Raw genomic sequence first — 22,987 nt, forward strand, 5'->3', positions numbered from 1 at the left:
AACGTATACAGGATCTGGCTGCCTGGCATTGCTTAAGAAGTGATCTGAAAAAAAAAAAAAAGGTTCTGAAGAACCTAGGGGCAGGACAGGAATAAAGACATAGATGTAGAGAATGGACTTGAGGACACGGGAAGGGGGAAGGGTAAGCTGGGACCAAGTGAGAGAGTAGCATGGACATATATACACTCCCAAATGTAAATAGATAGCTAGTGGGAAGCAGCCGCATACATAGCACAGGGAGATCAGCTCCGTGCTTTGTGACCACCTAGAGGGGTAGGATAGAGAGGGAGGGAGGGAGACGCAAGAGGGAGGGGATATGGGGATATGTGTATATGTATAGCTGATTCACTTTGTTATACAGCAGCAACTAACACAACACTGTAAAGCAATTATACTCCAATAAAGATGTTTTTTTAAAAAAAGTGATTTGAGTCTACTGTGAGTGAAATTCGCTTGCAAGGTGCTTGATGGAGTGACTGATTCTCAGCTGGGGACCATTTTGCACCTCCTGCCCCCGACCAGGGCATTTACAATGTCTGGAGATATTTTTGTTTGTCACAATTGTGTGTGTGCTTTGTGGGAAGCCATTGGCATCTTGTGGGTAGAGGCCAGAGATGCTGCTAAACATCCTACAGTGCACAGGACAGTCCCCTTCCCCAACAAAGAATGACCCACCCCCAGACGTCAATAGTGCCCAGAAACCCTGGAAAAGGATAGAGCTTCAACTTCGTTGAGCCCACAGAGCTGGCTGTAGGACTGTTTTTGTAGCTAATTGCCAATGTTTGCATGTGTGGCAGAATTTAGTCTGTGCCTCTCTTTCACTGTAATTTAGGACCTGCTGGTGAAGTTGGAGGGAAGTTACCGATGTCTGTCAAAAAGAACCTAATAGGGACTTGCCTGGTGGTGCAGTGGCTGGGAATCCGCCTGCCAGTGCAGGGGACATGGGTTCAAGCCCTGGTCCAGGAAGATCCCATATGTCGTGGAGCAGCTGAGCCTGTGCATCACAACTACTGAGCCTGTGCTCTAGAGCCCGCAAGCCACAGCTACCGAGCACGCATACCACAACTACTAAAGCCCAGGCACCTACATACCATGCTCCGCAACAAGAGAAGCCACCACAATGAGAAGTCCGCGCACTGCAACGAAGAGTAGCCCCTGCTCGCCGCAACTAGAGAAGCCTGAGCGCAGCAATGAAGACCCAACACAGCCAAAAATAAATAAATAAATTTATGAAAAAGAAAAAAAAGAACCTAAAAATTGTGCAAGACCAAGCTGTCTTAGGTCAGTTTGACACAACAATGTAGAGTCTCAGGGGTGTTTTTACTTTGGAAACTTTAAATTTTGTTAATTACTGCCTTTAAAAAGAAACAACTACCATCCACTATCACCATCATATAGTAACTGAATAAAAATCTTTAATACCAAAGACATTTCTTCCCCCTCAACTTTTTTTTTTTTTTTGGCTGCATTGGGTCTTTGTTGCTGTGCGCAAGCTTTCTCTAGTTGCGGTGGGTGGGCTTCTCATTGCGGTGGCTTCTCTTGTTGCGGAGCATGGGCTCTAGGTGCGTGGGCTTCAGTAGTTGCAGCACGCGGGCTCAATAGTTGCGGTGTGCATGCTCTAGGGCATGTGGGCTTCAGTCGTTGTGGCATGCAGGCTCTAGAGCACAGGCTCAGTAGTTGTGGCGCATGGGCTTAGTTGCTCCACAGCATGTGGGATCTTCCTGGACCAGGGATTGAACTCGTGTCCCCTGCATTGGCAGGTGTATTCTTAACCACTGCGCCACCAGGGAAGAAAGACCCTTTAGTACCAAATACATTTAATAAGAATGATCCTTTAAGTAAAATATGTTCAGCTTTTTAAAAAACTCACTTTTTTCCCTCAACTCATTGCATTACGATTTGTTCCAGTTTCCCCTCATACTGGCAAGAATGTGCCCAATTTAGAAGGAGATGTTGCTCTTTTTCTCTTTAAAGGGTATCTTGGATCCAAGGACCAGCCTAGAAAAGGGACCATCTTTCCCAGAGAAGATTGAGAAAATCTTCAGGCAGCCAGGCCACTGGGACATCCTTCCTTCACAGGGCTGAAAATCCACAAATGGTACACCCCTCCCCCAAACAAAACAAAACAAAAACCAAGTAGCATGACTCCCATTCTACAGAGGAGAAAACACGCTTCAGCCACTTGTCCAAAGTCATATGGCTCATATGTTTTCCAGTGTCTGAGCCCAGATCTCTCTGCCTCTAAGATCTCAGAAAGGAAACATCTCTTCCGGGATGTGGCCTAAGGACTGTGAGCATGTTTCCATGCAGCGTCTGATGGATCACAGGATTCAATGTTCTTTGGTGGATCATCTGGTCCAGAGATTCCCAATCTTAAACATGACAGATCTCTGAACATTTTAATTATATACTTTGATTTTTTCCAAGGAAAAATATTTTTTTAAAAAACCCCCAAACCTGACACTACTAATACCATTTCAGCAAAGAAAGGATATTTTAATGCTAGGAGAATAGGAAGGAAATAATTCATTCATTCAACAAATATTTATCAAGTGCCCATTACATACAGGTATTCTGGGTGTTGGTGAAAAAACAGAGAATGAGAATAGCAAAGTCCTTGTCCTCTTGGATCTGACGTTGCAATAACAATCTCCGTTCTTTAAGTGAAATAAATGTAACTCTATGAAAGATTCTTCCAGTGTTCTTATTGTTCTCTTTTCATCTTAATCAGTAAAATCCTTGTGTGGCAGCACTGGTCCACAGACCAGCATTTGGGAATTCTGCATCTAATGCATTTGTCTGTTTCCAGGGACAGAGCCCTGAAGTTACCTCAGACAGAAGAAAATCAAATCAAAATTTAGATCCTGCCTGGATTCTCACAGGGCTCAAATGGGAAATGGGGCATGGCTTTGTACACCACTGGGTGGCATGAGCCAGGTTTCCATGAGTGCAACTTCTGACGCTTTGGTTTTATCGGTAAAGTGGCGATGTCCGCCTCACTTTGCCTGCTTTTTCTACACCTTCACGGATCACTCTGGAAACCCTCCAAAGCATTCCAAACACCTTTCCATCTCCCAGTTCACTGAAGCTCATTAACAGCGCTGGGAGGCTAAGTTCATTTCTCAAACAGGGAAATTGAGCCCCAGGAAGAGGTCACCTGGCAAGGCAGAGATGGCTTTAGGACCAATCCCAGCTCTTCTGCTTTTCATCCATGGATCTACTCATGGGACAAGTCAGAGTTATCTCTGTTCAGAATAGAAAAGGCCAGAAGCATCTCCAGGCCTCTGTACCAACAGCCTTGTTTGTTTCTTCCCCCCAATTGTTTGGGTTCTACCTCTTCCAAATCACCCTTCCCACTCTGCCTGAAGCAGTGACCTAGGAGTTCAGGGTAACGGGTTTGCATGGCTAGTATCTCTTACTTGCTGAGCTATCCAGCAGGCTTGGAAATGGCAATAAAATTACTCAAATACTGGGACATCCCTGGTGGCGCAGAGGATAAGACTCCATGCTCCCAATGCAGGGGGCCTGGGTTCAATCCCTGGTCAGGGAACTAGATCCCACATGCGTGCCACAACTAAGGAGCTGGCGAGCCACAACTAAGGAGCCCTCCTGCTGCAACTAAGATTCAGCACAACCAAATAAATGTTTTGTTTGTTTTTTGTGGGGTTTTTTTTGTGTTTTGTTTTGTTTTTTCTGCGGTACATGGGCCTCTCACTGTTGTGGCCTCTCCCTCTGCGGAGCACAGGCTCCAGACGCGCAGGCCCAGCAGCCATGGCTCATGGGCCCAGCCGCTCCGCAGCATGTGGGATTCTCCCGGACCGAGGCACGAACCCATGTCCCCTGCATTGGCAGGTGGACTCTCAACCACTGTGCCACCAGGGAAGCCCTGTTTTTTGTGTTTTTTTAAAAAATATTTATTTATTTATTTGGCTGCATCGGGTCTTAGTTACAGCATGTGGGCTCTTTCATTGCAGCATGGGCTCTCTAGTTGTGGTGCACAGGCTCAGTAGTTGCAGCGCGCAGGCTCCAGAACATGTGGGCTCTCTAGTTGTGGCGCGCAGGCTCTAGAGTACACGGGCTTAGTTACCCCATGGCAAGTGAGATCTCAGTTCCCCAACCAGGGATTGAACCCGTGTCCCCTGCATTGGAAGGCAGATTCTTAATCACTGGACCACCGGGGAAATCCCAATAAATAAATATTAAAAAAAAAAAAGACTCAAACACACTGAAAAAGTGTCCCTGAGAGAGGGCACAGTGAAGAGGTAGGAGCAAAGGAGGAGAAGCAGGCCTGAAAGTCTGAGGTTGGAAGGCTGTTCAAGGAGCTCCCCAGGCCACCAAAATCCTCAAGGTGGAAATGAGAAGGCCGGGGTCCTTGCCAAGCTTGACAGCTGGAAAATAAACACTGAGCTTCCCCTACTCTGTGTGAGCTTGGTTAAGTTTGCTTTAGAGAAAGGAAAGTCTGGCTGGGATCTTCAAGCAGCATCCTGTCTCTCCTCTGGCCTCCAGGCAGGCCTGCGTTGCACCAGTCCTGGTGAGTGCCATTGGACTGCACTCCCCTCCCTCCAGCCAGGGCTGTGCAAGCCCTCAGCCCCCTCTATGCAAACTCCTGCTCTTCCCAGTGACCTTCCACGGAAGCTTCCTTGGCCGATGAGAGCCTGGGCCTTCACAGGCCTAACCTTGTTAACGCTCATTCTACTTTCTTCTTTAAGTATGGAATTCATTCTCAGTCACTGGTGCTATTGCCACGGAGAAGGGTGACTGGGTGACCATACAAAACAGTGCCTGATACCAAGATCTTTCTGTTTGGTGCTGAGAAGTGTGAAGGAATTTTCTGAGGGAGATGCATCTCTTTTTATTTTGTTTTTTAGGCAAAGGCTAAAAATGAATTCGTGGTTCCTGAGCCCATAACAACTGCAAATGAAATGAAGAATACCAGGAAGCATGGCTGGGACGGGAGAAACATCCTTGGAATGAATGCTTGGCCACGGATGATCTCCAACATGCACAACCAAGAGGTGATTTCTTTTGGTAGAATATTTTATTATTTTTAATTGAAATATAACTGACATGTTATGTTATATTAGTTCAGGTGTACAACATAATGATTCCATATTTGTATATATTGCAAAATGATCACCACAAGAGGTCTAGTTAACATCCATTACCACACATAGTAACAAATTGTTTTTCCTGTGATGAGAACTTTTAAGATCTACTCTCTTAGCAACTTTCAAATGTACAAAACAATGTTATTAACTATAGACACCATGCTGAAGAGGTCACCTTTTATATATAGCGTTTATTATGCTATTTAATATATATGTCCAAACATGCGATGAGCTTAGTTTCTGCTGTCAATAAGTGTTGGATCAATTAGTTAATCAATGAGTGAATACAATCTGTATTTCCATCCAGCATTATTCAGACCACATGTGGAATATTATGTTCAATTCAAGGCAGGCTCTGTTTTAAAGTTCAGAGATCCATAGTGGTGAGAGGGCTAAAAAATGATGTGTTACAAGGAGCAGTGCAGGTTCTGGGATATTTATTCTGGGAAAGAGAATACTCAGAGAAAACAGTAGAGCTTTGGAATGTTTGTTTGTTTGTTTAATATTGGAAATGCTTCTCTGTAGCAGTGAGTTTTCTTCTATGTGATTCTGGTGGTCAGAACAGGGATCCGCAGTACAGGTGACATGGAAGTAAACTGAGCCTTCATAAGAGGGAGTCATCGAACGGTCTCGGATCTTTTAGGTGGGAGGCCTACTTTGGGTAGAGGTTGGACAAAATATCTGGTAATTCCCTTTCCTGTTATAAAATTATACTACATATATGTATATGTGTGTGTGTAGCATATGGGTCTCCTGTACCCAGACATAGGTTTTTGTTTGTTTATTTTTATTATTTTTTTTTTGCGGTACGCGGGCCTCTCACTGTCGTGGCCTCTCCCGTTGCAGAGCACAGGCTCTGGATGTGCAGGCTCAGCGGCCATGGCTCACGGGCCCAGCCGCTCTGCGGCATGTGGGATCTTCCCGGACCGGGGCACGAACCCGTGTCCCCTGCATCGGCAGGCGGACTCTCAACCACTGCGCCACCAGGGAAGCCCTGTTTATTTTTATTAATGGGTAAATGTAGGTAAGACCATTTATTCTCTGAAAGTACACTATTTAAAGGAATGTGAGTATGGTCATACGTAGATATGCATGTAAAGATGCAGAAGCACATAACAGTGTTTCCTAATTTTTATTAAACACCACGTGCTAACCACTAACCACTTTCCATGCATTGTCTCATTTAAAGCTCCCAACCATCCTGTGAGGAGGTGGGACCATTTATTTATGTCCCCATTTTACAGATGGGACAAAGACTCTGAGAGGTCCCAGATAACATACCCAAGGGCACACAGCCAGGTAGACTTGGGTTGAACATCCAGGAGTGTCTGATGATCAGCCTCATAAAAGAGGATCTGTGGGCTTCCCTGGTGGCGCAGTGGTTGAGAGTCCGCCTGCCGATGCAGGGGACACGGGCTCGTGCCCCGGTCCGGGAAGGTCCCACATGCCGCAGAGTGGCTGGGCCCGTGAGCCATGGCCGCTAAGCCTGTGCGTCCGGAGCCTGTGCTCCACAATGGGAGAGGCCGCAGCAGTGACCGCAAAAAAAAAAAAAAGAGGATCTGTGATTTGTATTTCAATGCAGACACACATTCTGAGGCTGTGCATTTATTGCAGAGACCACATACATACCTGCTGTCGTCCTATTTAGTCATTGGCTCATGGGACAGCGGGACTGCAGAGTGGGTGGTGTAGCTTCTCTTCTGAGTGATGAGCTCTCCCCACCTCCTTCAGGATCTGCTTACCTCAACTTCAAGGAGCCCAAAGGCCCATGGCTGGGCTGGCCAGGCTGGGCCATGATGTTGGTCTGGGGTTTCCCTGCCATGGCCCATCAGAATAGAAATAACCTCAGGTTTCTTTAGTTGAAGCAAATGAAGTTTTCTGTGCCTTATTTCATTTTGGTTTTTGTGTGTTTTGTGTGCAGATGTGCACATACACATGGGTTCTTGTTTTTATTTTCCTAATGGACGAAGTTGGCATGGGAGAAGCTGAGCTCTCTGCAGCAGGCAGAAGCCTCCCAATGAATGAGGATGGTTAAATGAAAGGAGACGCTTTTCATAATTTGTCTCAAACAATCACTTAATGGGCGCAGGAAATTTCTGCGAAATGGGTGAATAGCGTAGGTCCATTTTATCAGCCCCTTAATGAAGTAAAGCCCGCTGGCTTTTAAGACCCAGGCAGCAAACAAAAAGTGGTCTTTATCCTCACACACCAAATCTGTGCATCAGTAAAGTGCAGGCCCTGACAGGAATTTCAATTATTTAATCAAAAAGAAAATGAAAGAGGTCTTAAGTGTTGTGATTCGAAGACAGCCTTTTCATAGACCAATCTAGTGTGTGCTCACATTGAATATGAAGCAAAATGGGAAGGAAATGAAGGCAGCTTCGGTTTAAATCATGTGATTGCAAATAGTAAATTAGTTTCTCGATGTTTTCATTTAAGTGTTTAAGTGGAAGGTTTTATTCCTAATGTAGTGTAGTGACACAGAACAGAACCCGCGCGGACTCCAGCCTCGCCGTCCTCGTTTGGGGATGCATTTACGCTGGGGCGGGAGAGGGGGGAAGGGAGGCCAAGATGGAGAGAGAAGGGGAAGGGGGCCTCAGTCACGTTGAGATGCTTTTGTTTCAAATTGCTACCGAAGTAGCTTTCACAGCAAACTCATTAATCGAGCAGATGAGTAACGTCTGTTGAAAATGTACTAAGCGAAATGCATTTAATTTGGAAGGGAAATCAGGAACTGCATTAGTCAGAGCATTTAAATGGCAACATTATCCATTCGCCTGTTGTTTTGTTTGATGCGGGCTCACTGAGTTTGTTCTTCAGGGATACGGGTTGGTAAAACTGGTCGGCATTGAACTTCAGAGAAAACATGCCCCTCTGGCTTTCAAAGGCTTCTGGGTGGTTTTGCTGGGGCTCAGACGAGAGCCTGCTGTTGGCATGGGTGAGCATGTCACAGGAATCTCTCGGGTAAAGTACTAATTGGGTTGGACTGAGTTGACCTCTGGCTGATGCAACAAGTAGCTGGAGGTCATTTCTTTGCAAATGAGCATCCCTTTGTGTTTGTAATTAGCTTTGATTATTCGGCTGGGGGCTTGCAGCTGTGCGGGAGATCAGGCTCTGGGTTCACTCCATAGAACAACAGTGAGTGGACTTTTAATATCAAATTAAGCACTAGGGCTTGGCATCTCTGAGGGTTAGACCCCCCAGCGTCCCTCCTGCAGCCCACAGTGAGAGGAGTATTACTGTGAATGTGTCTTTAACTGGCACTGTCTTGGCTCTGCTAGGATTACTGACCCTCGTGTATGTTTCAGTTTCATTCACCCAAAGTCCCACCTCCCCCATAAAGTATTCCTTGCCTACCTCAGGCCAAGAGATCTTTTTTTTTCTAGACTCCTAGAAAGCTTTTGGTCCATGTTTCTGTGATGCTTTCTGGACACTTGATACTGAGCATACACTAACTTACCGTTGCCCAACTTTCTTTTTATGGTTGCATGGTATTTTTGCTCTTTCTTTTTATTATGGAAATTTTCAACAAATAGAAAAACAAAGAAAATAGTATAAGTAACTTCCAAGTACTGATCACTAAATTTTAACAATTATTAACCTCTTGTCATATTTATTTCATACCCCTTGACCCAGCCCCTGAGATTTACTTACATTTCTCCATTATTCTAAAAGTATTTTTTATGATTGGTGCGTTCAAAGCAGGATCTAATCAAGGACCACACATAGTGTTTGATTTTGTGTCTTAAGTCTCCAGTCCTCACTTTATTTTTATTTTCCTTGTGGCATTGCCTTTTTGAATGAAATGGGGAATTGTCCCATGGAATCCTGGATTTCTCTCACTGCTTCTATGCAGTAGAGTTTAGCTTGCTTTTGTATCCTTCGTATTTTCTGTAACTGAAAGTTGGATCTAAGCCTGATTGGGTTCAGGTTAAACATGTGGCAGGGACACTTTACAGGCAATGACGTGTGCTTCACGTAGCATCACAACAAGGGCACGTGTGATGTCTGGTTGTCCCACCATTAGGGATGCTAAGATGGATCACTGGGTTTTAATGTTGACAGCCTGATGGCACTATATAAAGTTACATTTCCTTGTTTGTAAACAGCAAGTAATCGGAAGGGTATTACTTTGGTGCCATTAACAAAACCCAGTTTCCCTATTTCACAGCAAGTGAGAGCCAAGGATGTGCATTAGAGTTTCCTGTTTTCTGCAGCACCTCATAGGAAGAGATGTAGTAATATTAAAAAACACTGGTTGAAGGTATGAATGAACGAATGGATGGACACATGAGGTTCTGAGTGAATAAAGTAAAAAACTTGACATAATGAGAAATTCTGCAAACCCACCTGTGAAATATAAAACTAAGCTAATTATGTTTACTTTGCTGTATAACTTGGAGAGAATATAGTAAAGCATGTAATGCAATGCCAATCACAGAGTGAATGCTAGAAGCTATTATCCTTAATAATAATTAACATTTTCATCCTGCTTGACAGTTTTGAAAGATCTTTTGCATATTTTCCTCAAAAATAGTCCTACAATAGTCTTCCGAGGTAGGTGACATTATCCCCACTTTGCAGATAGAGTAACTAAGGCCTTCAAGGGTTAAGTGACCTAGTAAACACGAGAGTATTGTCCTTAGATCAGTTGCATGAGAATCACCTGGGGCTCTCTGATGTGCTACAGAAAAAAGTATACACTGATACTATCTTTATGGGGTACAATTTGGCAAAGCCAGTGAGAATTACAAACTTGATCCAGCAATTTATCATCTAAGAATTCCTATAGACATACTTGCCTATGTGCAAAATAATATATGTGTATGGTTATTTATTGCAGCATTGTTTGTAATAGCAAAAGACTGGAAACATCCTAAATATCTTATTATCATCGAAGGGGACTAGTTAAATAAAATCCTGGTCGTCCATAAATGTTATAATGTGCAACCAAAAAAAAGTTATGTAGAAAAACCAAAATGCAAAAGAATTTGTATAAAAAGAGAAAGGGGGCTTCTCTGGCGGCGCAGTGGTTGAGAGTCCACCTGCCGATGCAGGGGACATCTTCCTGGTCCGGGAAGATCCCACATGCCGCGGAGCGGATGGGCCTGGGAGCCATGGCCGCTGAGCGTGCGCGTCCGGAGCCAGTGCTCCGCAAGGGAGAGGCCACAACAGTGAGAGGCCCACGTACCGCAAAAAAAAAAAAAAAAGAGAGAAAGGATGTGTGTATGTGAGAGGAAAAATTTATATATATTACATATTTATATTTCACTTATACATTTATTTATTAATTCACAAAATAATGTATTGGGTGGCTGGAAGAATGGGATGGGAAAAATTTTCACTTTGTAACTTCTATGATTTTTCACTTTGCATTATTTGAATATATTTCCTATAGAAAAAAAATGATACGTAATCTAGTTGGAAAAACAGAACCTGGCCGTAAAAAGAGATAAAACATATCAATGTAGTATTTAGCCTATTCCAAAAGCTCAATGAATAGAATATCTGCTAATTGCATGGTGATTAAATACTGTGGACCAGAGTGGTTTTCTGAGGGAAAAGGGTATGAACTGGATCTAGATTTGAATGGAAATTATCTACGTAGATGGGAGGTGATAAGGATGATCCTTCCCAAAAGAAGACAGATGAAAGCAATTTTTAATAATCAAGTTTTGCGAGGCTAAGACCTCAGAGTACAAAGTGGAGGCTGTGTTTTAGTTTAGTTTTGAAGAGATTTCCCTACACTTGCCAGTCCATATTTCTTTCCCCCCCAAAAATCACATGGTATTTGTTTAAAAAGCACATGGTATTACCACACCATCTTGAGGGGCTGCCCACCTTCCAGCCAATAAGGAGGGCTCTGGTAACCTGCACTAAATTATTCTCTTACCTGGTAACTGTCAAATAATACTGCAGTCAATTATAGAAATATTTTCGTGTCAATTTTGGGGGATTCCAATACTGGAAAATATTAAAGACACAGTAGATAAAATTAAATCCATGGCTTAAAAGTGGAGGCAAGATATATACGTATGAGAAAAAGCCTCCAAATGCACACTCACGTTTTTATAAGGTACATGTTCAGTAAATGTTTGCAGATGTAAACGGAATAAATCACAGAGCTCTTGGCTTCACTGTCTCCCAATATAATTTTCTCTCCTAGTTACAGTTGAGCCTGCATCATCTCAGTGATGAAAATATTTTGCTAATTAAGTAAAATGCACAGAGAATCTCTCGGTTGGTTGTTCGTTTTACATGTTTTTAGTTTCATGTGTTGAGGTGTGTGTGTATTTCAAGAGGAAATAAGGCTTACGCTTTTCCGACATGTCTTTGTTCCCTGCACTTCTCTACCCTATCTCTCCAAACCACCTCACAGGGAGCCTAGCAAAGGTAAGGTACCTGGTAGACACTCAGTAAGTAGTCTTTGTATGATTGGTTCTCCCCACCCTCCACCAGAAGAAAATAGACCTGGTGTGGATATCATGTTCTAATTTAATGTTTTCGAACCCTGTCTGGGGGAAAGTAGGAACATGAAGAGTGCAGCCATCCAATAAGAAGGCATCATCTTTCTCAAAATCATCTTCAAGGTATCTTCTAGAGCTAAATAGCTATTCCCCATTTGTATCTAGGAGACCACTCCCTCATAGCTTGTACTCATCACCACCTTCCCAATACATTGGTTTTTTTTTTTCTTGACAAGAAACTCTTCCTAAGATTACATAAGCCTGCTTTTATGTAGCGACACGGTGTTGGATTCATTATTCACTCATGTCCGTGGTAGCCCTAGGGTTCCAGTATTGATCATCTGTGCTTGCCTTTATCACCACCAGCATCACCACTACCACCGTCTCCATCACCACCTCCATCAGCACGACTGTCACCATAACCACCACCACCTGCAGTATCACCATCATCATCACCAGTAGCAGGGCTACTTATTAAGCATTAGCTGTGTGCCAGGCACTGAGCAAAATGCATTACATATATTACCTTTGAAAAATTGAGATGCAGGAATTCCCTGGTGGTCCTGGGGTTAGGACTTGGCGCTTTCACTGCTAGGGCCCCAGTTCCATCCCTGGTCGGTGAACTAAGATCCCACAAGCCACACGCAGCAGCGCAGCCTAAATAAATAAATAAATAAAATTGAGACGTAAGTGACACATACCCATTACCTTAAATTCTCTCCAAAACTACCCTGTGAGATACAAATATTGTCCCCATTTTACAATGGAGAGCAATAGAGCTTCGAGGGATTAAACAAAATTTCCACAGTCATACAGCTAGTATTCAGCAGTGATGGAGCCAGATCTCTAATCTCAGTCTGTCTGACTCTAAACCCTGTTCTATTTTCAACTGGTTATGTATACTGCCCTCAACATCTTGAAGTGTATATGTGTGTGTGTGTGTGTGTGTGTGTGTGTGTGTGTGTGTTCATATTCCAAAGTTAAAACTTTAAAACATCCTTTCTGGTTCTAGTTATTACAGGTCATGGTATGAATTTATAAATCCTCCAATGAGAAGATTTGGGGAGATTGCACTCTTAAATCAAGGGCGATAGTTTCAAGTTCCATTCCAGATGAGAAAAAAGCAGCACCTATTATTGCTTTACTTGTCTATTTTTCAAAGATAATGTGGTTGGAATGAAGAGAGTATGGACACTGGGGTCAGATAAACCTGAGTTCAAATCCTAGCGTACAAAGCTGAATGATCTTGAGCTCATGACTCTACCTAAGTGATCTTCTGTTTCTTTGTATGTAATAAGGAAGAGTTGTGATACTCAAATGAGAAGGCAGAGCAAAATATATGATGTATAATATAAATGCAAGAAGTTCACCTCATTATCCATAGTGCCATCATTGAAATTGCTAAAAAATATTCTTCAAAGACTTTCTTTAAGTGATTAAATTGATATTATTCTTAATTTATGGATGAGAGTGAGGTGTGTGATCAACTTTGAAATCACGTATAGTTTATATGAAAATAAAGACTTGCAGAACTTTTACTAAGGAATAAAAGTTTCATGTCCCTTATAGGCAAATATCAATTAAAAACAACTATGTTCTAATTTGGGTCCAGTAACTTATGGAGAAAAGCTAAAATCATAATAAAAATAATGTAGTGAATTTTGATTTGAACATTTTGGGGTTAAAGTAAAATAATTCTTTTTTCTTTTATATTTTAATTTTAAAATGACTTTTGAATAAATATTACATTCATATGATTCTTACTCAAAAGATACAAAAAGGGCAATTAGGGAAAAACCTGCTTCCCATCAAGTCCCCAGGACCTCAGTCCCTAATGGCAACTAATGCTATGAGTTTCTTTTGTATCTTTCCAGAGGTATATATAGAATATGTAATCAAATTTGTGTAGTTTTCCCCATCCTTCCCCCTTTAAAACAAATGTTAGCATACTTTGCTCTTTTCACTTAAAAATACATCCTAGAGTTCCTTTTGTTCTGGGTTTGTGTAATTTAGCCATGATGTGCAAATCATATCTGTTGGATAAATTACAATGTGCATTTGTAATTTTGATATATATTACTAAATTGTTCTCAATGGAGATTGTACAAATTTGCATTCCTTGCATCAATATATGAGAGTGATTCTTTCCCCCGCAGCTTTGCCAACAGAGTGGGCAATTAGATTTAAAAAATTTTTTATTCGACAGGTTAATGATGTCTCAGTGTAATCTATTATTAGTCTTATTTTTAGTATTATTGTTAGCATCTTTTAAAATGCTTAACAGCCATTTATTTATATTTTCTTTTTGGTGAACTCTTTCAATCCTTTGCCCATTTTTAAATTGTACTCTTGATTTTTTTTTTATTGATTTGTAGGAACTTTTTATATATAAGGAATTATCCTTGTGTCTGGGATATGAGTTGCAAACACTTTCTCCCAGTTTATTGTTTGTCTTTTTCCTTTGCTTATGATAACTTTTGCCATGCAGAATTTTTAAAAATTAGTTAATTTTTTAATCAATGTTTTCTTCTCTGACTTCCAGGTTTTTATGTTATACACAGATTATCTACCATCTTGGTCACTGTAAGACAAATTCAATATTATTCTCTTTTTTTTTTTTTAAATGTATGTATTTATTTATTTATGGCTGTGTTGGGTCTTCGTTTCTGTGCATGGGCTGTCTCCAGTTGTGGCAAGCGGGGGTCACTCTTCATTGCGGTGCGCAAGCCTCTCACTATCGCGGCCTCTGTCGTTGCGGAGCACAGGCTCCAGATGCGCAGGCTCAGTAATTGTGGCTCACGGGCACAGTTGCTCCGCGGCATGTGGGATCTCCCCAGACCAGGGCTCGAACCGTGTCCCCTGCATTGGCAGGCAGACTCCCAACCACTGCGCCACCAGGGAAGCCCAATATTACTCTCTTATAGTGACAACATTTGTACCTCCCATTTTTTTGGTCCACTAACTTGATTGCATTACCAATGAGAGTTTAAAGAATAAATATCATAAATATCAATCTGTTTCATGAACAGTATTCTCAAACAAAATATAAAAGGCCCAGCATTTTAACAAAACATACCAAATATTTAGTTCCATGTACATAGTCCTTTTGGAAATGTTTACAAATTTCTATACCCAATAATAGAGTTTGAAAGGGTCTTACAATCTCTAACATTAGAAATTCACATTGTATTATGGTAGCAATTCATGAACTTTTATTTTTAAAACTATGCATACTAATTTTGTATTGTTTAAAGTACATTGTGCTAGTAGGTGCTAAATTTAAAATCTGACATAGAATTTGAATAGTTTGGAATGGGAGAAAAGAATACTTAAAAGACATTTTGTTAGCTTATTGGGTTTTTTCCTCTGGTAATACACTTGGCTACTCTTCTAGGGACTCAGTGAGGAAATGGTGGAATACTAATAAGAAACCTATTCAAACATCATTCTTATTCCACTATATGCCTCTTAGAGTATTAAGAAATGATAGGTAATCTCTCGTATTTCAAACCTTTAACTTCAGGTGTTTTTTTTCTGTCACTTTTTGAAGCATGTTTTGAATTGAGATGCCAAAGGCAGCAGCATAGAAAACTTAAAGAAAGAAATAAAATGAAAGTTTTTTAACTCTTCAGACTGACCTTGTCCTGAACGAGCAAACCGGATAGAGTTAGTCCTCCTTATGTTAGGAATATTGTGATTTGAATACCCTATCCTTGAATGTGTTCTCATAGAATTCACATTCTAATTTTCGCTGTAAAAGCACTATTTGAAGATGCATTTGCAGGAAGCATTCAGTGACTCCTGTTCTTTTTCTAGGCATGTCATCCACTTTGGTAGTGCTTAAAATAAAGTACTCAGATAGAAGGTAAGTTGAAACAGGCAACAAGCAATATAATACAAAATGTTATGAGTAAAGTGTGTTGCTCAGATCCTTCTAAAATACATTTCTCCCTTTATTTTGAAGGCCGCAGTATAGGCACCTTGGCTAATGGAATCAGTTTCTTCCTTTGATCATCAATAGGGTTATCTTTTCGGAAAACTAAGTCCCAGTTCAGATGACAGTTTTAGATGAGGCTGACATGAAAGAGAGAAGGCCTGTTTAATTATCAGCTCCCTGAAAAACATGTATTTTCTCTCTTTAAATTAATAATTCTTCAGATGAAACCATAAACAGGAGCTCGATCGGGTCTTGTGGGTTGGGTGGGGGAAAATTTATTTGATCCTTAACTTTTGCTCAGAGCAGTGAAGGGGATCTGGTTTTACGTGTCTGCCTTGCATACGGTTATAGCCTGCTGGCTCCAGGTGATCAATTTCGGTCAAATGAGAATGAGAAATAAATGTAACGAGATTGCATTTATTTAATCTCCTAAAGCTTGGTGAAAGCTTGCAAAGACAGGTAGTGAGTACCCTGGAAGATAGTAGATGCTCAATGAATGTTCACAATAATAGAATATAGTGGATAGATGAAGGGCAAGTATTGAGAATGTGCTAGGCTGGCTTCAGCAACTGCTTTCCATTTTTTAAAAATTTACTTATTTATTTTTGGCTGCGTTGGGTCTTCTTGCTGCACGCTGGCTTTCTCTAGTTGCGGCGAGCGGGGGCTACTCTTCATTGCAGTGTGTGTGCTTCTCATTGTGGTGGCTTCTCTTGTTGCGGAGCACGGGCTCTAGGTGCACGGGCTCAGTAGTTGTGGCTTGCGGGCTCTAGGCGTGGGGGCTCAGTAGTTGTGGCTCACGGGCTCTAGAGTGCAGGCTCAGTAGTTGTGGCACACGGGCTTAGTTGCACCGCAGCATGTGGGATCTTCCCGGACCAGGGCTCAAACCCGTGTCCCCTGCATTGGCAGTCGGATTCTTAACCACTGTGCCACCAGGGAAGCCCTGCTTTCCGTTTTCTATGTGTGTCTACCTACATTGGAAAAGGGTAAATGGAATTATGGCAATTTACTAGACACATGCTGTCCAATAGGTAACCATTTGCCATATGTGGTTATTGAGCGCTTGAAATGTGGCTAGTCGGAACTCCTGAACTGAGATGTGCAGTAAGTGTAAAATACACAGTGGATTTTGAAGGTTTAGTATAAAAAAAGGAATGCAAAAAAAAATCTCAATGATACTTATATTGATTATATGTTGAATAATAATATTTTTGATATATTGGGGTTAAGTGAAATACATTACTATTTCTCCTGTTTCCTCCTACTTTTTAAACGTGACTAGTAGAAAAATTTAAATGACTTATGTGGCTTGATTTATATTTTTATTAGACATCGTTGGTCTAGACTTTAGAGATAATCTAGGCAATGAAATATTTCTGCTTTTAAGGGGCAAACTGTTTGCAAGCTATATAAAAATATGACATTTACTCCTTACCTGGGCTGGCGGGAGTGGAGGGAAGAGGGAGGCCTGTTGGCTCTGGAATGCCTCTTCCTTCTACCCTAAGACTTACCCGAATTGATTCTCAAGATGGGGCTGGGCACCTTGGGGGCCTCCTTCACCCCACCGGGGAAGAAGGATGGGCCAGGCCAGAGCGCCAGCATCAGAGAGAAACGTGCCAGCTTTCTTCACCTCGCGATTTCCCCGAGGGTCTGGGTCGTAACTCTTAGAGGAATGTGAGGCCGGGACCCGAAAGGAACTTCTCCAGGACAAGCCCCGCGTGCACAGCCTGCCCCTTGCGCTGTGCTCAGGCCCCATAGCCCCCTTGGCGAGCCCAGCTGGGATTATCTGAGTGCGCTGGGATAAGGGGTTCTCCTTAATGGACAAGGGTGGCGACCGAGGAATCCCTGTCTCTGCCTCACTTCCGATCCCCCTGTTCCTGCCTCCGCGCCCCCAGGGGCCTGCATTGGTGCGGACGGCGGGTCGCACTCTCTCAGCCACGGAGCTTGGTTTCCCAGCATCGTTGAAAGGGGAGAGGGAAGGAAAACTCCCGCAGTCCTGGAAGTCCTTCCACTTCCCAGAGCTGTCCAGCTTCCTCCCTCCGTCTCTCACTTCCTAGGTTCCCACTGGGGCGGAGGCGGAGGCTGGAGAGCCGGACTCCCGAGGGAAAGTCTCCCTCGGCAGTGCTAGGCTCTTGGGCAGGCGGGTTCTGGCATGAGCAGAAGTAGAGAAAGGGGAGCGTGGGCAGTCGGCCCCTCCTCCCGCGCGTCTTGGCCAGCGAGCAGGGCCTGGGGAGATAGCCTTAGCTTTGGGGGACAGCAGGGAATGTGAAATAAAAGTATATGAAATAAGGGGGAGGGTAAGGACTGAGCAGGCTGTCTACCCCGCCCCTTCCCTTCCCTCCTCGGGTCCCTCGAACACTCCGGGGGACGTGTAAGGATGAATTCTGAGAAAGGGTTTGTAGCGCCTTGGCTCCAAGGTAACTGCTACCCAAAGGCGTTTTTTACTGCCCCTGGTCCCAAGGGACATTCAGTAATCTTGTCATTTCTGTTTCTGAGACAGAAGTTAGTCCCTGCCCCCAGAGTGAAGCTAAAATCCCACCCCCAAGGCTGGGTGCAAATCTGTGCTCGGTCTGTGTAGGGATGGAGTGTAAGCGCGCGCCGGCTCGGGAAGGCTCTCTACAGAGGCTACTTCTGGTTGTAAACCCGCCACGCCCTCAATAGCCTCTAATCCTTTAGGGTCTTAGGAGACAGGATGCCTCGGTTTCCACTCACAGGAAAGAGTAAGCGCTCGCTGGCAGCAGGGTGGATGTGGGTAAAGTGTGGACAGTCCCCTCTTCACGAGTCTCCTGGGTCTTCCTTTGGTCCTGCGGGAGATGACTGGACCAGGACTAAAGACCAAGCAACGCCCCTGGAAGTCTTCTATGTTCCCTCTCCGTGGCCACCTGCTTTCCGGTCTTCAGTTCTTACAATTATAAACTTTAAAAAGATCACATTTCTCACTCCAGGACAAAGAGTTCTGACTTCGTTTAGAGGCTTACTTGCCAAGAGCTTATTTTAAAGTTATTTCCCCCTTCGTCCTCCTTCTTCTGGCTCTCCTCATCTGTTTACCATTTACCAGTTCATCCGTATGGAATACGACGCTCCCACTTCTTGGAGCTCTGTAGTTTGGGGCCTAATTGATTCTGGTAATTAATTTGTTCTACCTGCTAGATCAGATGGAAATCCTACCCGTGCGCCCAAGGATTAGCACTTGGCTTCCTAACACCTCCTCTAATTATCTAATAGCATGGGTTGTGAGGACTCAGTCTCTATTAAAACACTTTTACTATTAGCAGTGGTGATTGGAATTGTGATGATGACTAGATTTCAACAAATTAGAGCTTAAAAATGGGGAGATGGAAGAGAAGTGGCTTCTTTTAATTTCCCTGAGTTTAACATCAATAATTAGAGCAATTTTCGGAGATGCGAGCTGAAATTACCCCTGCTGTGCTGTAGATGATCACCTTAATTTTAGCAAATTGACTCCAGGGAAATAAATGTGACAGATTTGAAAAAGACAAACATTAGAAAACAAAAGATTGGGAGGGAGGAAAATGAAAAGAAAGGCTGCAAAAGGGAATGGGAAACAAAAACACAGTACAATTATTTGGGGGGGGGGCGCTAGGGCTGAAAAGGATAGTATAGCAGAAATAGCAGCCTATGTGAGCGGAATGAGGAGAAAGTAATGGAAATTTGAGAGGAGGTGGAGGCTGGCATTTAAGAGGTAGTTTTGGACATATTTACACAGATCAAATTAATTGACTAATGTAGGTATAACTTTCCTCACACCATCCTCTAAAACGGAGGTAAAGAATGTTATGATCATCATCAACGTTTTATTTATTTACCTCGACAATCCAGTCATCCCTCAGTCATCAACTTAAGGTGGGTCTAGCGGATATGGACTCTCTCCTCACTTCTCCTCTTCCCCCTGTGCTATCATTTCTCTAAAGTTTTAAAGCCCTGGCCCCAGTGCTGAAATAAGTGCTTTATTCCTGTTGCTTCGGGGCCCTTTAAATGCCTTCTGCTCTCTAAAGAGGAGTTTGTCCGAGGGTAGAGACTTTATCTCTTTCGTTTTCTTTAAAAAACGGCCGGGAGCTAGGCAGCTCCTGCCGTGGCGGGCAGAAACTGAGGTCGAGAAACCTGGTAGGAGCAAGGACCCGGTCCGCTCGGCTGCACTCTCCCCGGGCCTGGCCGGTCGTATTCAGCACCGCGGACAGCTCCCCGCCCCGCCCCGCGCCCACCGCACCCTCCCCTCTGCCTCTGGCAGCCTTGCCATTGGCTGTCCCGACTCCCCTCTCCAAGCTGCCAATTCTCCTACACTTAGACCCAACCTACCCAAGAGCTTATCTTCCTGCCTCTCCAGCGCCGGGGGTAGCCCAGGCCGAGGAGAGAGCATCAGGGATCCGAGCCTCGAGGGTGGTTGGCTCTCGACCAGGCGTGCTGAGACGCTGCCTGCTTCCTACTCGTCGTCCCCGGCCCCCGCCCTGTGGCAGGCGCTCGGTTCAAGATGAATCTCAACTTCACCTCCCCTCTACACCCGGCGTCATCTCAGAGGCCCACGTCCTTCTTCATCGAGGACATCCTGCTGCACAAGCCCAAGCCGCTAAGGGAGGTGGCCTCTGACCACTTCACCAGCTCTCTGGCCTCCCGGGTGCCTCTGCTAGACTATGGCTACCCCCTCATGCCCACACCCACCCTCCTGGCCCCTCACCCCCATCACCCTCTACATAAGGGAGACCACCACCACCCTTATTTCCTCACCACCGCGGGTAAGTAACAGGGGTCTCAAGGTATGGGGAGAGAGAGAGAGAGCACGTCTTCCAGCATAGACCCTAAGCCTGTGACGGATGAGAGGAAAGGCCAGAGCTGGCTGGGCCTGGCTTGGCTGGGCCTCCTTCCCTAAGTGACAGTGGAAGGTTGGGGATATGGCTGAGAACACAGGGAGCTCCCTTGAGGCCAATCCAGGGTCACTCCTCACTTTCTATAACGGAGGAGACGTGCCGAGCCAAGAGGTAGCTGCAGATTTGTCGATATTCTTGACGGGCAGTGTTCAGTTTCCTTTCTCTTGGTCTTCCTGGCCACTCTGGTCCATCTCTCGGTCCCCATCCCTACCTCTCCCACTCTGAGGGAGACCCCTGACTATCCCACCCCACGGAAAGGAACTCAACTTTCCAGCCCAGAAGCTCAAAAGGCTCCAGTGGGGCCAGCTCTCTCCTCCCAGGCGCTGAGCATTTGCAGGTAGACGCTGCGGGGGTTTGGAAGTGAAGGAGGGTTTGGGGATATTCTGAGGACTGAAGGTTTGGGCTGGCCCGAATAAGGGAGAGAAGGCAAGGAAAAAAGAGGGAGAGACGCAGCTGCTCATTAACCCTCTTCACTCCCAACATCTAGCATTTAATTCACAATCTTGGGCTGCGCTGCCCTCCTTTGCCCCTGTTGCTGATATCTCTGGAGCCCAGAGCCAAAGTATTTTGATTTCCCAGGCACGGCAAAGAGCGGGGACCAGCCAAGTCTGGTTGGGACAGGGAGATGCGGGGAAATACCCAGGTTTCTTTTGTGCCTCTCTCTGAAAGGCCACATTCACGCTTTCTTTTCCGGCATCTTCATTCCAGACAGAATAGAATAATTCGTTGAGTCCAGATGCAGAGCGCAGCCGGAAAAACAACCCTAGTCGGGGTGGGGGCTGGACAGACGTGAGCCAGTTTGTGAAAGGTGGGCGCTGGAATCCACGACAAAAGCTAAAGCGTTTGTGAAGCGGTAAAACCCAGACTTCGGGGCACTGGGTTGGAGGGGCAATTGTGAAGCCTGCGTCCAAGTCCGCCTCTCTGCTTTGGCTCCACCGCCGGCCAGAGACAGTCTCTTTTGCGCTGCACCCATGTTCCCGGCAAATAGTAGTGGCCAAAGCCAGAGATACCGGAACTACTAGTTTTCTGTTTTTGCTGTTCCCCCCCTGGGATCAGCCGATATTTACGTCTGCGGCGGTTGGTCCGCTTGGTACGTCTCAGACATGGTAAAGCTTGCGAAGGTCAGGAAAGACACGAGAAGTCTCCTGCGGCCCGGGAAAAGCGTTTCAATCCTTCTGCGTGGGGTTGGAGGGAAAGAATGAGAACTAGATGGGTCCCCAGCGCGACGCCGAGACTGATAGGAAACGTGCGAGGCGGCAATTCCCCTTCCGTTCTCGCTCAGGAGCTGCCCCGCACGTGAGAGTGTTGGCCTGTTCCCTTTGGCCGCAGGCGGGAGAGTGGAGGCGGCTCAGGGAAGAGAACGGTGTTTTTTAGTGAGGTTGGGAAGCCGGATCACATTCATGCTTCAGCCCCAGGACATCACTGGTTGTCGTCAGGGGTCTGGAGGATTGGGGGGAGGGGGGATGGTGAGGAGGAGGATAGCTGCTGGACCCTCCGACGTTTGCAAGAAAACTTCGGGAGGCGCAGCCGAGGACTCTCCGGAAGTTTCTCCAAGAAGACAGTATTTAAGGCCTCCGGATCTATTTTATAATTTTCTTTTCCGTTTTACTTACTGTTTATTGTGTGTGTGTGTAGACGGCCTTTCTGATAAAGATCTCCAAGCGCTATTCTTGCGATTTATTCCCCCTGCCCTGCGATTCCTGGGAGAAGCCCTGGAGAAGCCGTGGGGCGAGGCGGGGACCGGCGGGGGCACGAGGTGGAGCGGGTGCCGGGGACGAGGGTGGGGAGTGGAGCGGGGGTCGCCCGGGGAGGTCGGGCTCTGCCCACTTGACCGCTCTTCTCTCCGCAGGGGTGCCTGTCCCGGCGCTGTTCCCGCACCCCCAGCACCCCGAGCTGCCGGGGAAGCACTGCCGCCGCCGCAAAGCTCGCACGGTTTTCTCGGACTCGCAGCTCTCCGGCCTGGAGAAGAGATTCGAGATCCAGCGCTACCTGTCCACGCCCGAGCGGGTGGAGCTGGCCACGGCCCTCAGCCTGTCCGAGACGCAGGTGGGCCGGAGGAGGGGGAGGCCCCATCTCCGCTCGCTCCTCTCCCCCCGACTCCTAACGCCTCTGGACCGGCCGCGGAGTTCTTGCGTGCAACGACCCCGCTCCCCTTTATTCTAGGCTTCTCCGAAGACCCGTAGTAAAAGTACCGACACCTCCAATCTCTTGTCGACTCACCGAAGCAAAATCTCTCGAGCGGGTTCTGGACACGGAGGAAAAACCCCTCGAGTGATTCTGATGCTCACTGCCCGCTTGAGAACTAGCATTTCTGTGCCTCCCCACCCATTTCTGATCAGGGCAGTAACCCGGGTCACACGTAAATCGGTAAGAGATAAGAGGGTTCTTGACCCGAGAGAAGCCCACACAAGATTTTTTTTCTTCTTTAACCTCTCTCACAGCCGCGAGTCTTCATAGCCACCCCTCCCAGCACAGACACAGACAGACAGACAGACAGACAGACAGACAGACAGACACACACACACACACACACACACACTAATACAAGCCTCCTTTCTATTGCCCTGTCCTGAGTGGAAGGACTGTTTTCATCTT

At 45.2% G+C, this 22,987-nt stretch overlaps 1 protein-coding gene across 2 annotated transcripts in view; it reads left to right on the forward strand.

Moving 5' to 3' along the window:
- Positions 1–22,987, forward strand: part of BSX (brain specific homeobox) — a 36,980-nt gene that overhangs the window by 12,140 nt on the left and 1,853 nt on the right. Inside the window, exons 2-3 of one of the 2 annotated variants that reach the window (XR_003427785.1) lie at positions 4,869–5,015; positions 22,242–22,351. Coding sequence is in view for 1 of the 2 variants with exons in the window: in XM_027081985.1 (XP_026937786.1) it covers positions 19,999–20,260; positions 22,242–22,438 (459 nt within the window). In the remaining variant the exon portion in view is untranslated. Of the gene's footprint in view, positions 1–4,868; positions 5,016–16,948; positions 20,261–22,241; positions 22,439–22,987 lie in introns of those variants that run through there. The other variant, XM_027081985.1, reaches the window with a different exon arrangement.

The sequence above is a fragment of the Aethalodelphis obliquidens genome, unplaced genomic scaffold, assembly GCF_003676395.1.
Source record: "Aethalodelphis obliquidens isolate GAN/ISIS:26980383/991018 unplaced genomic scaffold, ASM367639v1 scaffold46, whole genome shotgun sequence".
Taxonomy (NCBI): domain Eukaryota; kingdom Metazoa; phylum Chordata; class Mammalia; order Artiodactyla; family Delphinidae; genus Aethalodelphis; species Aethalodelphis obliquidens.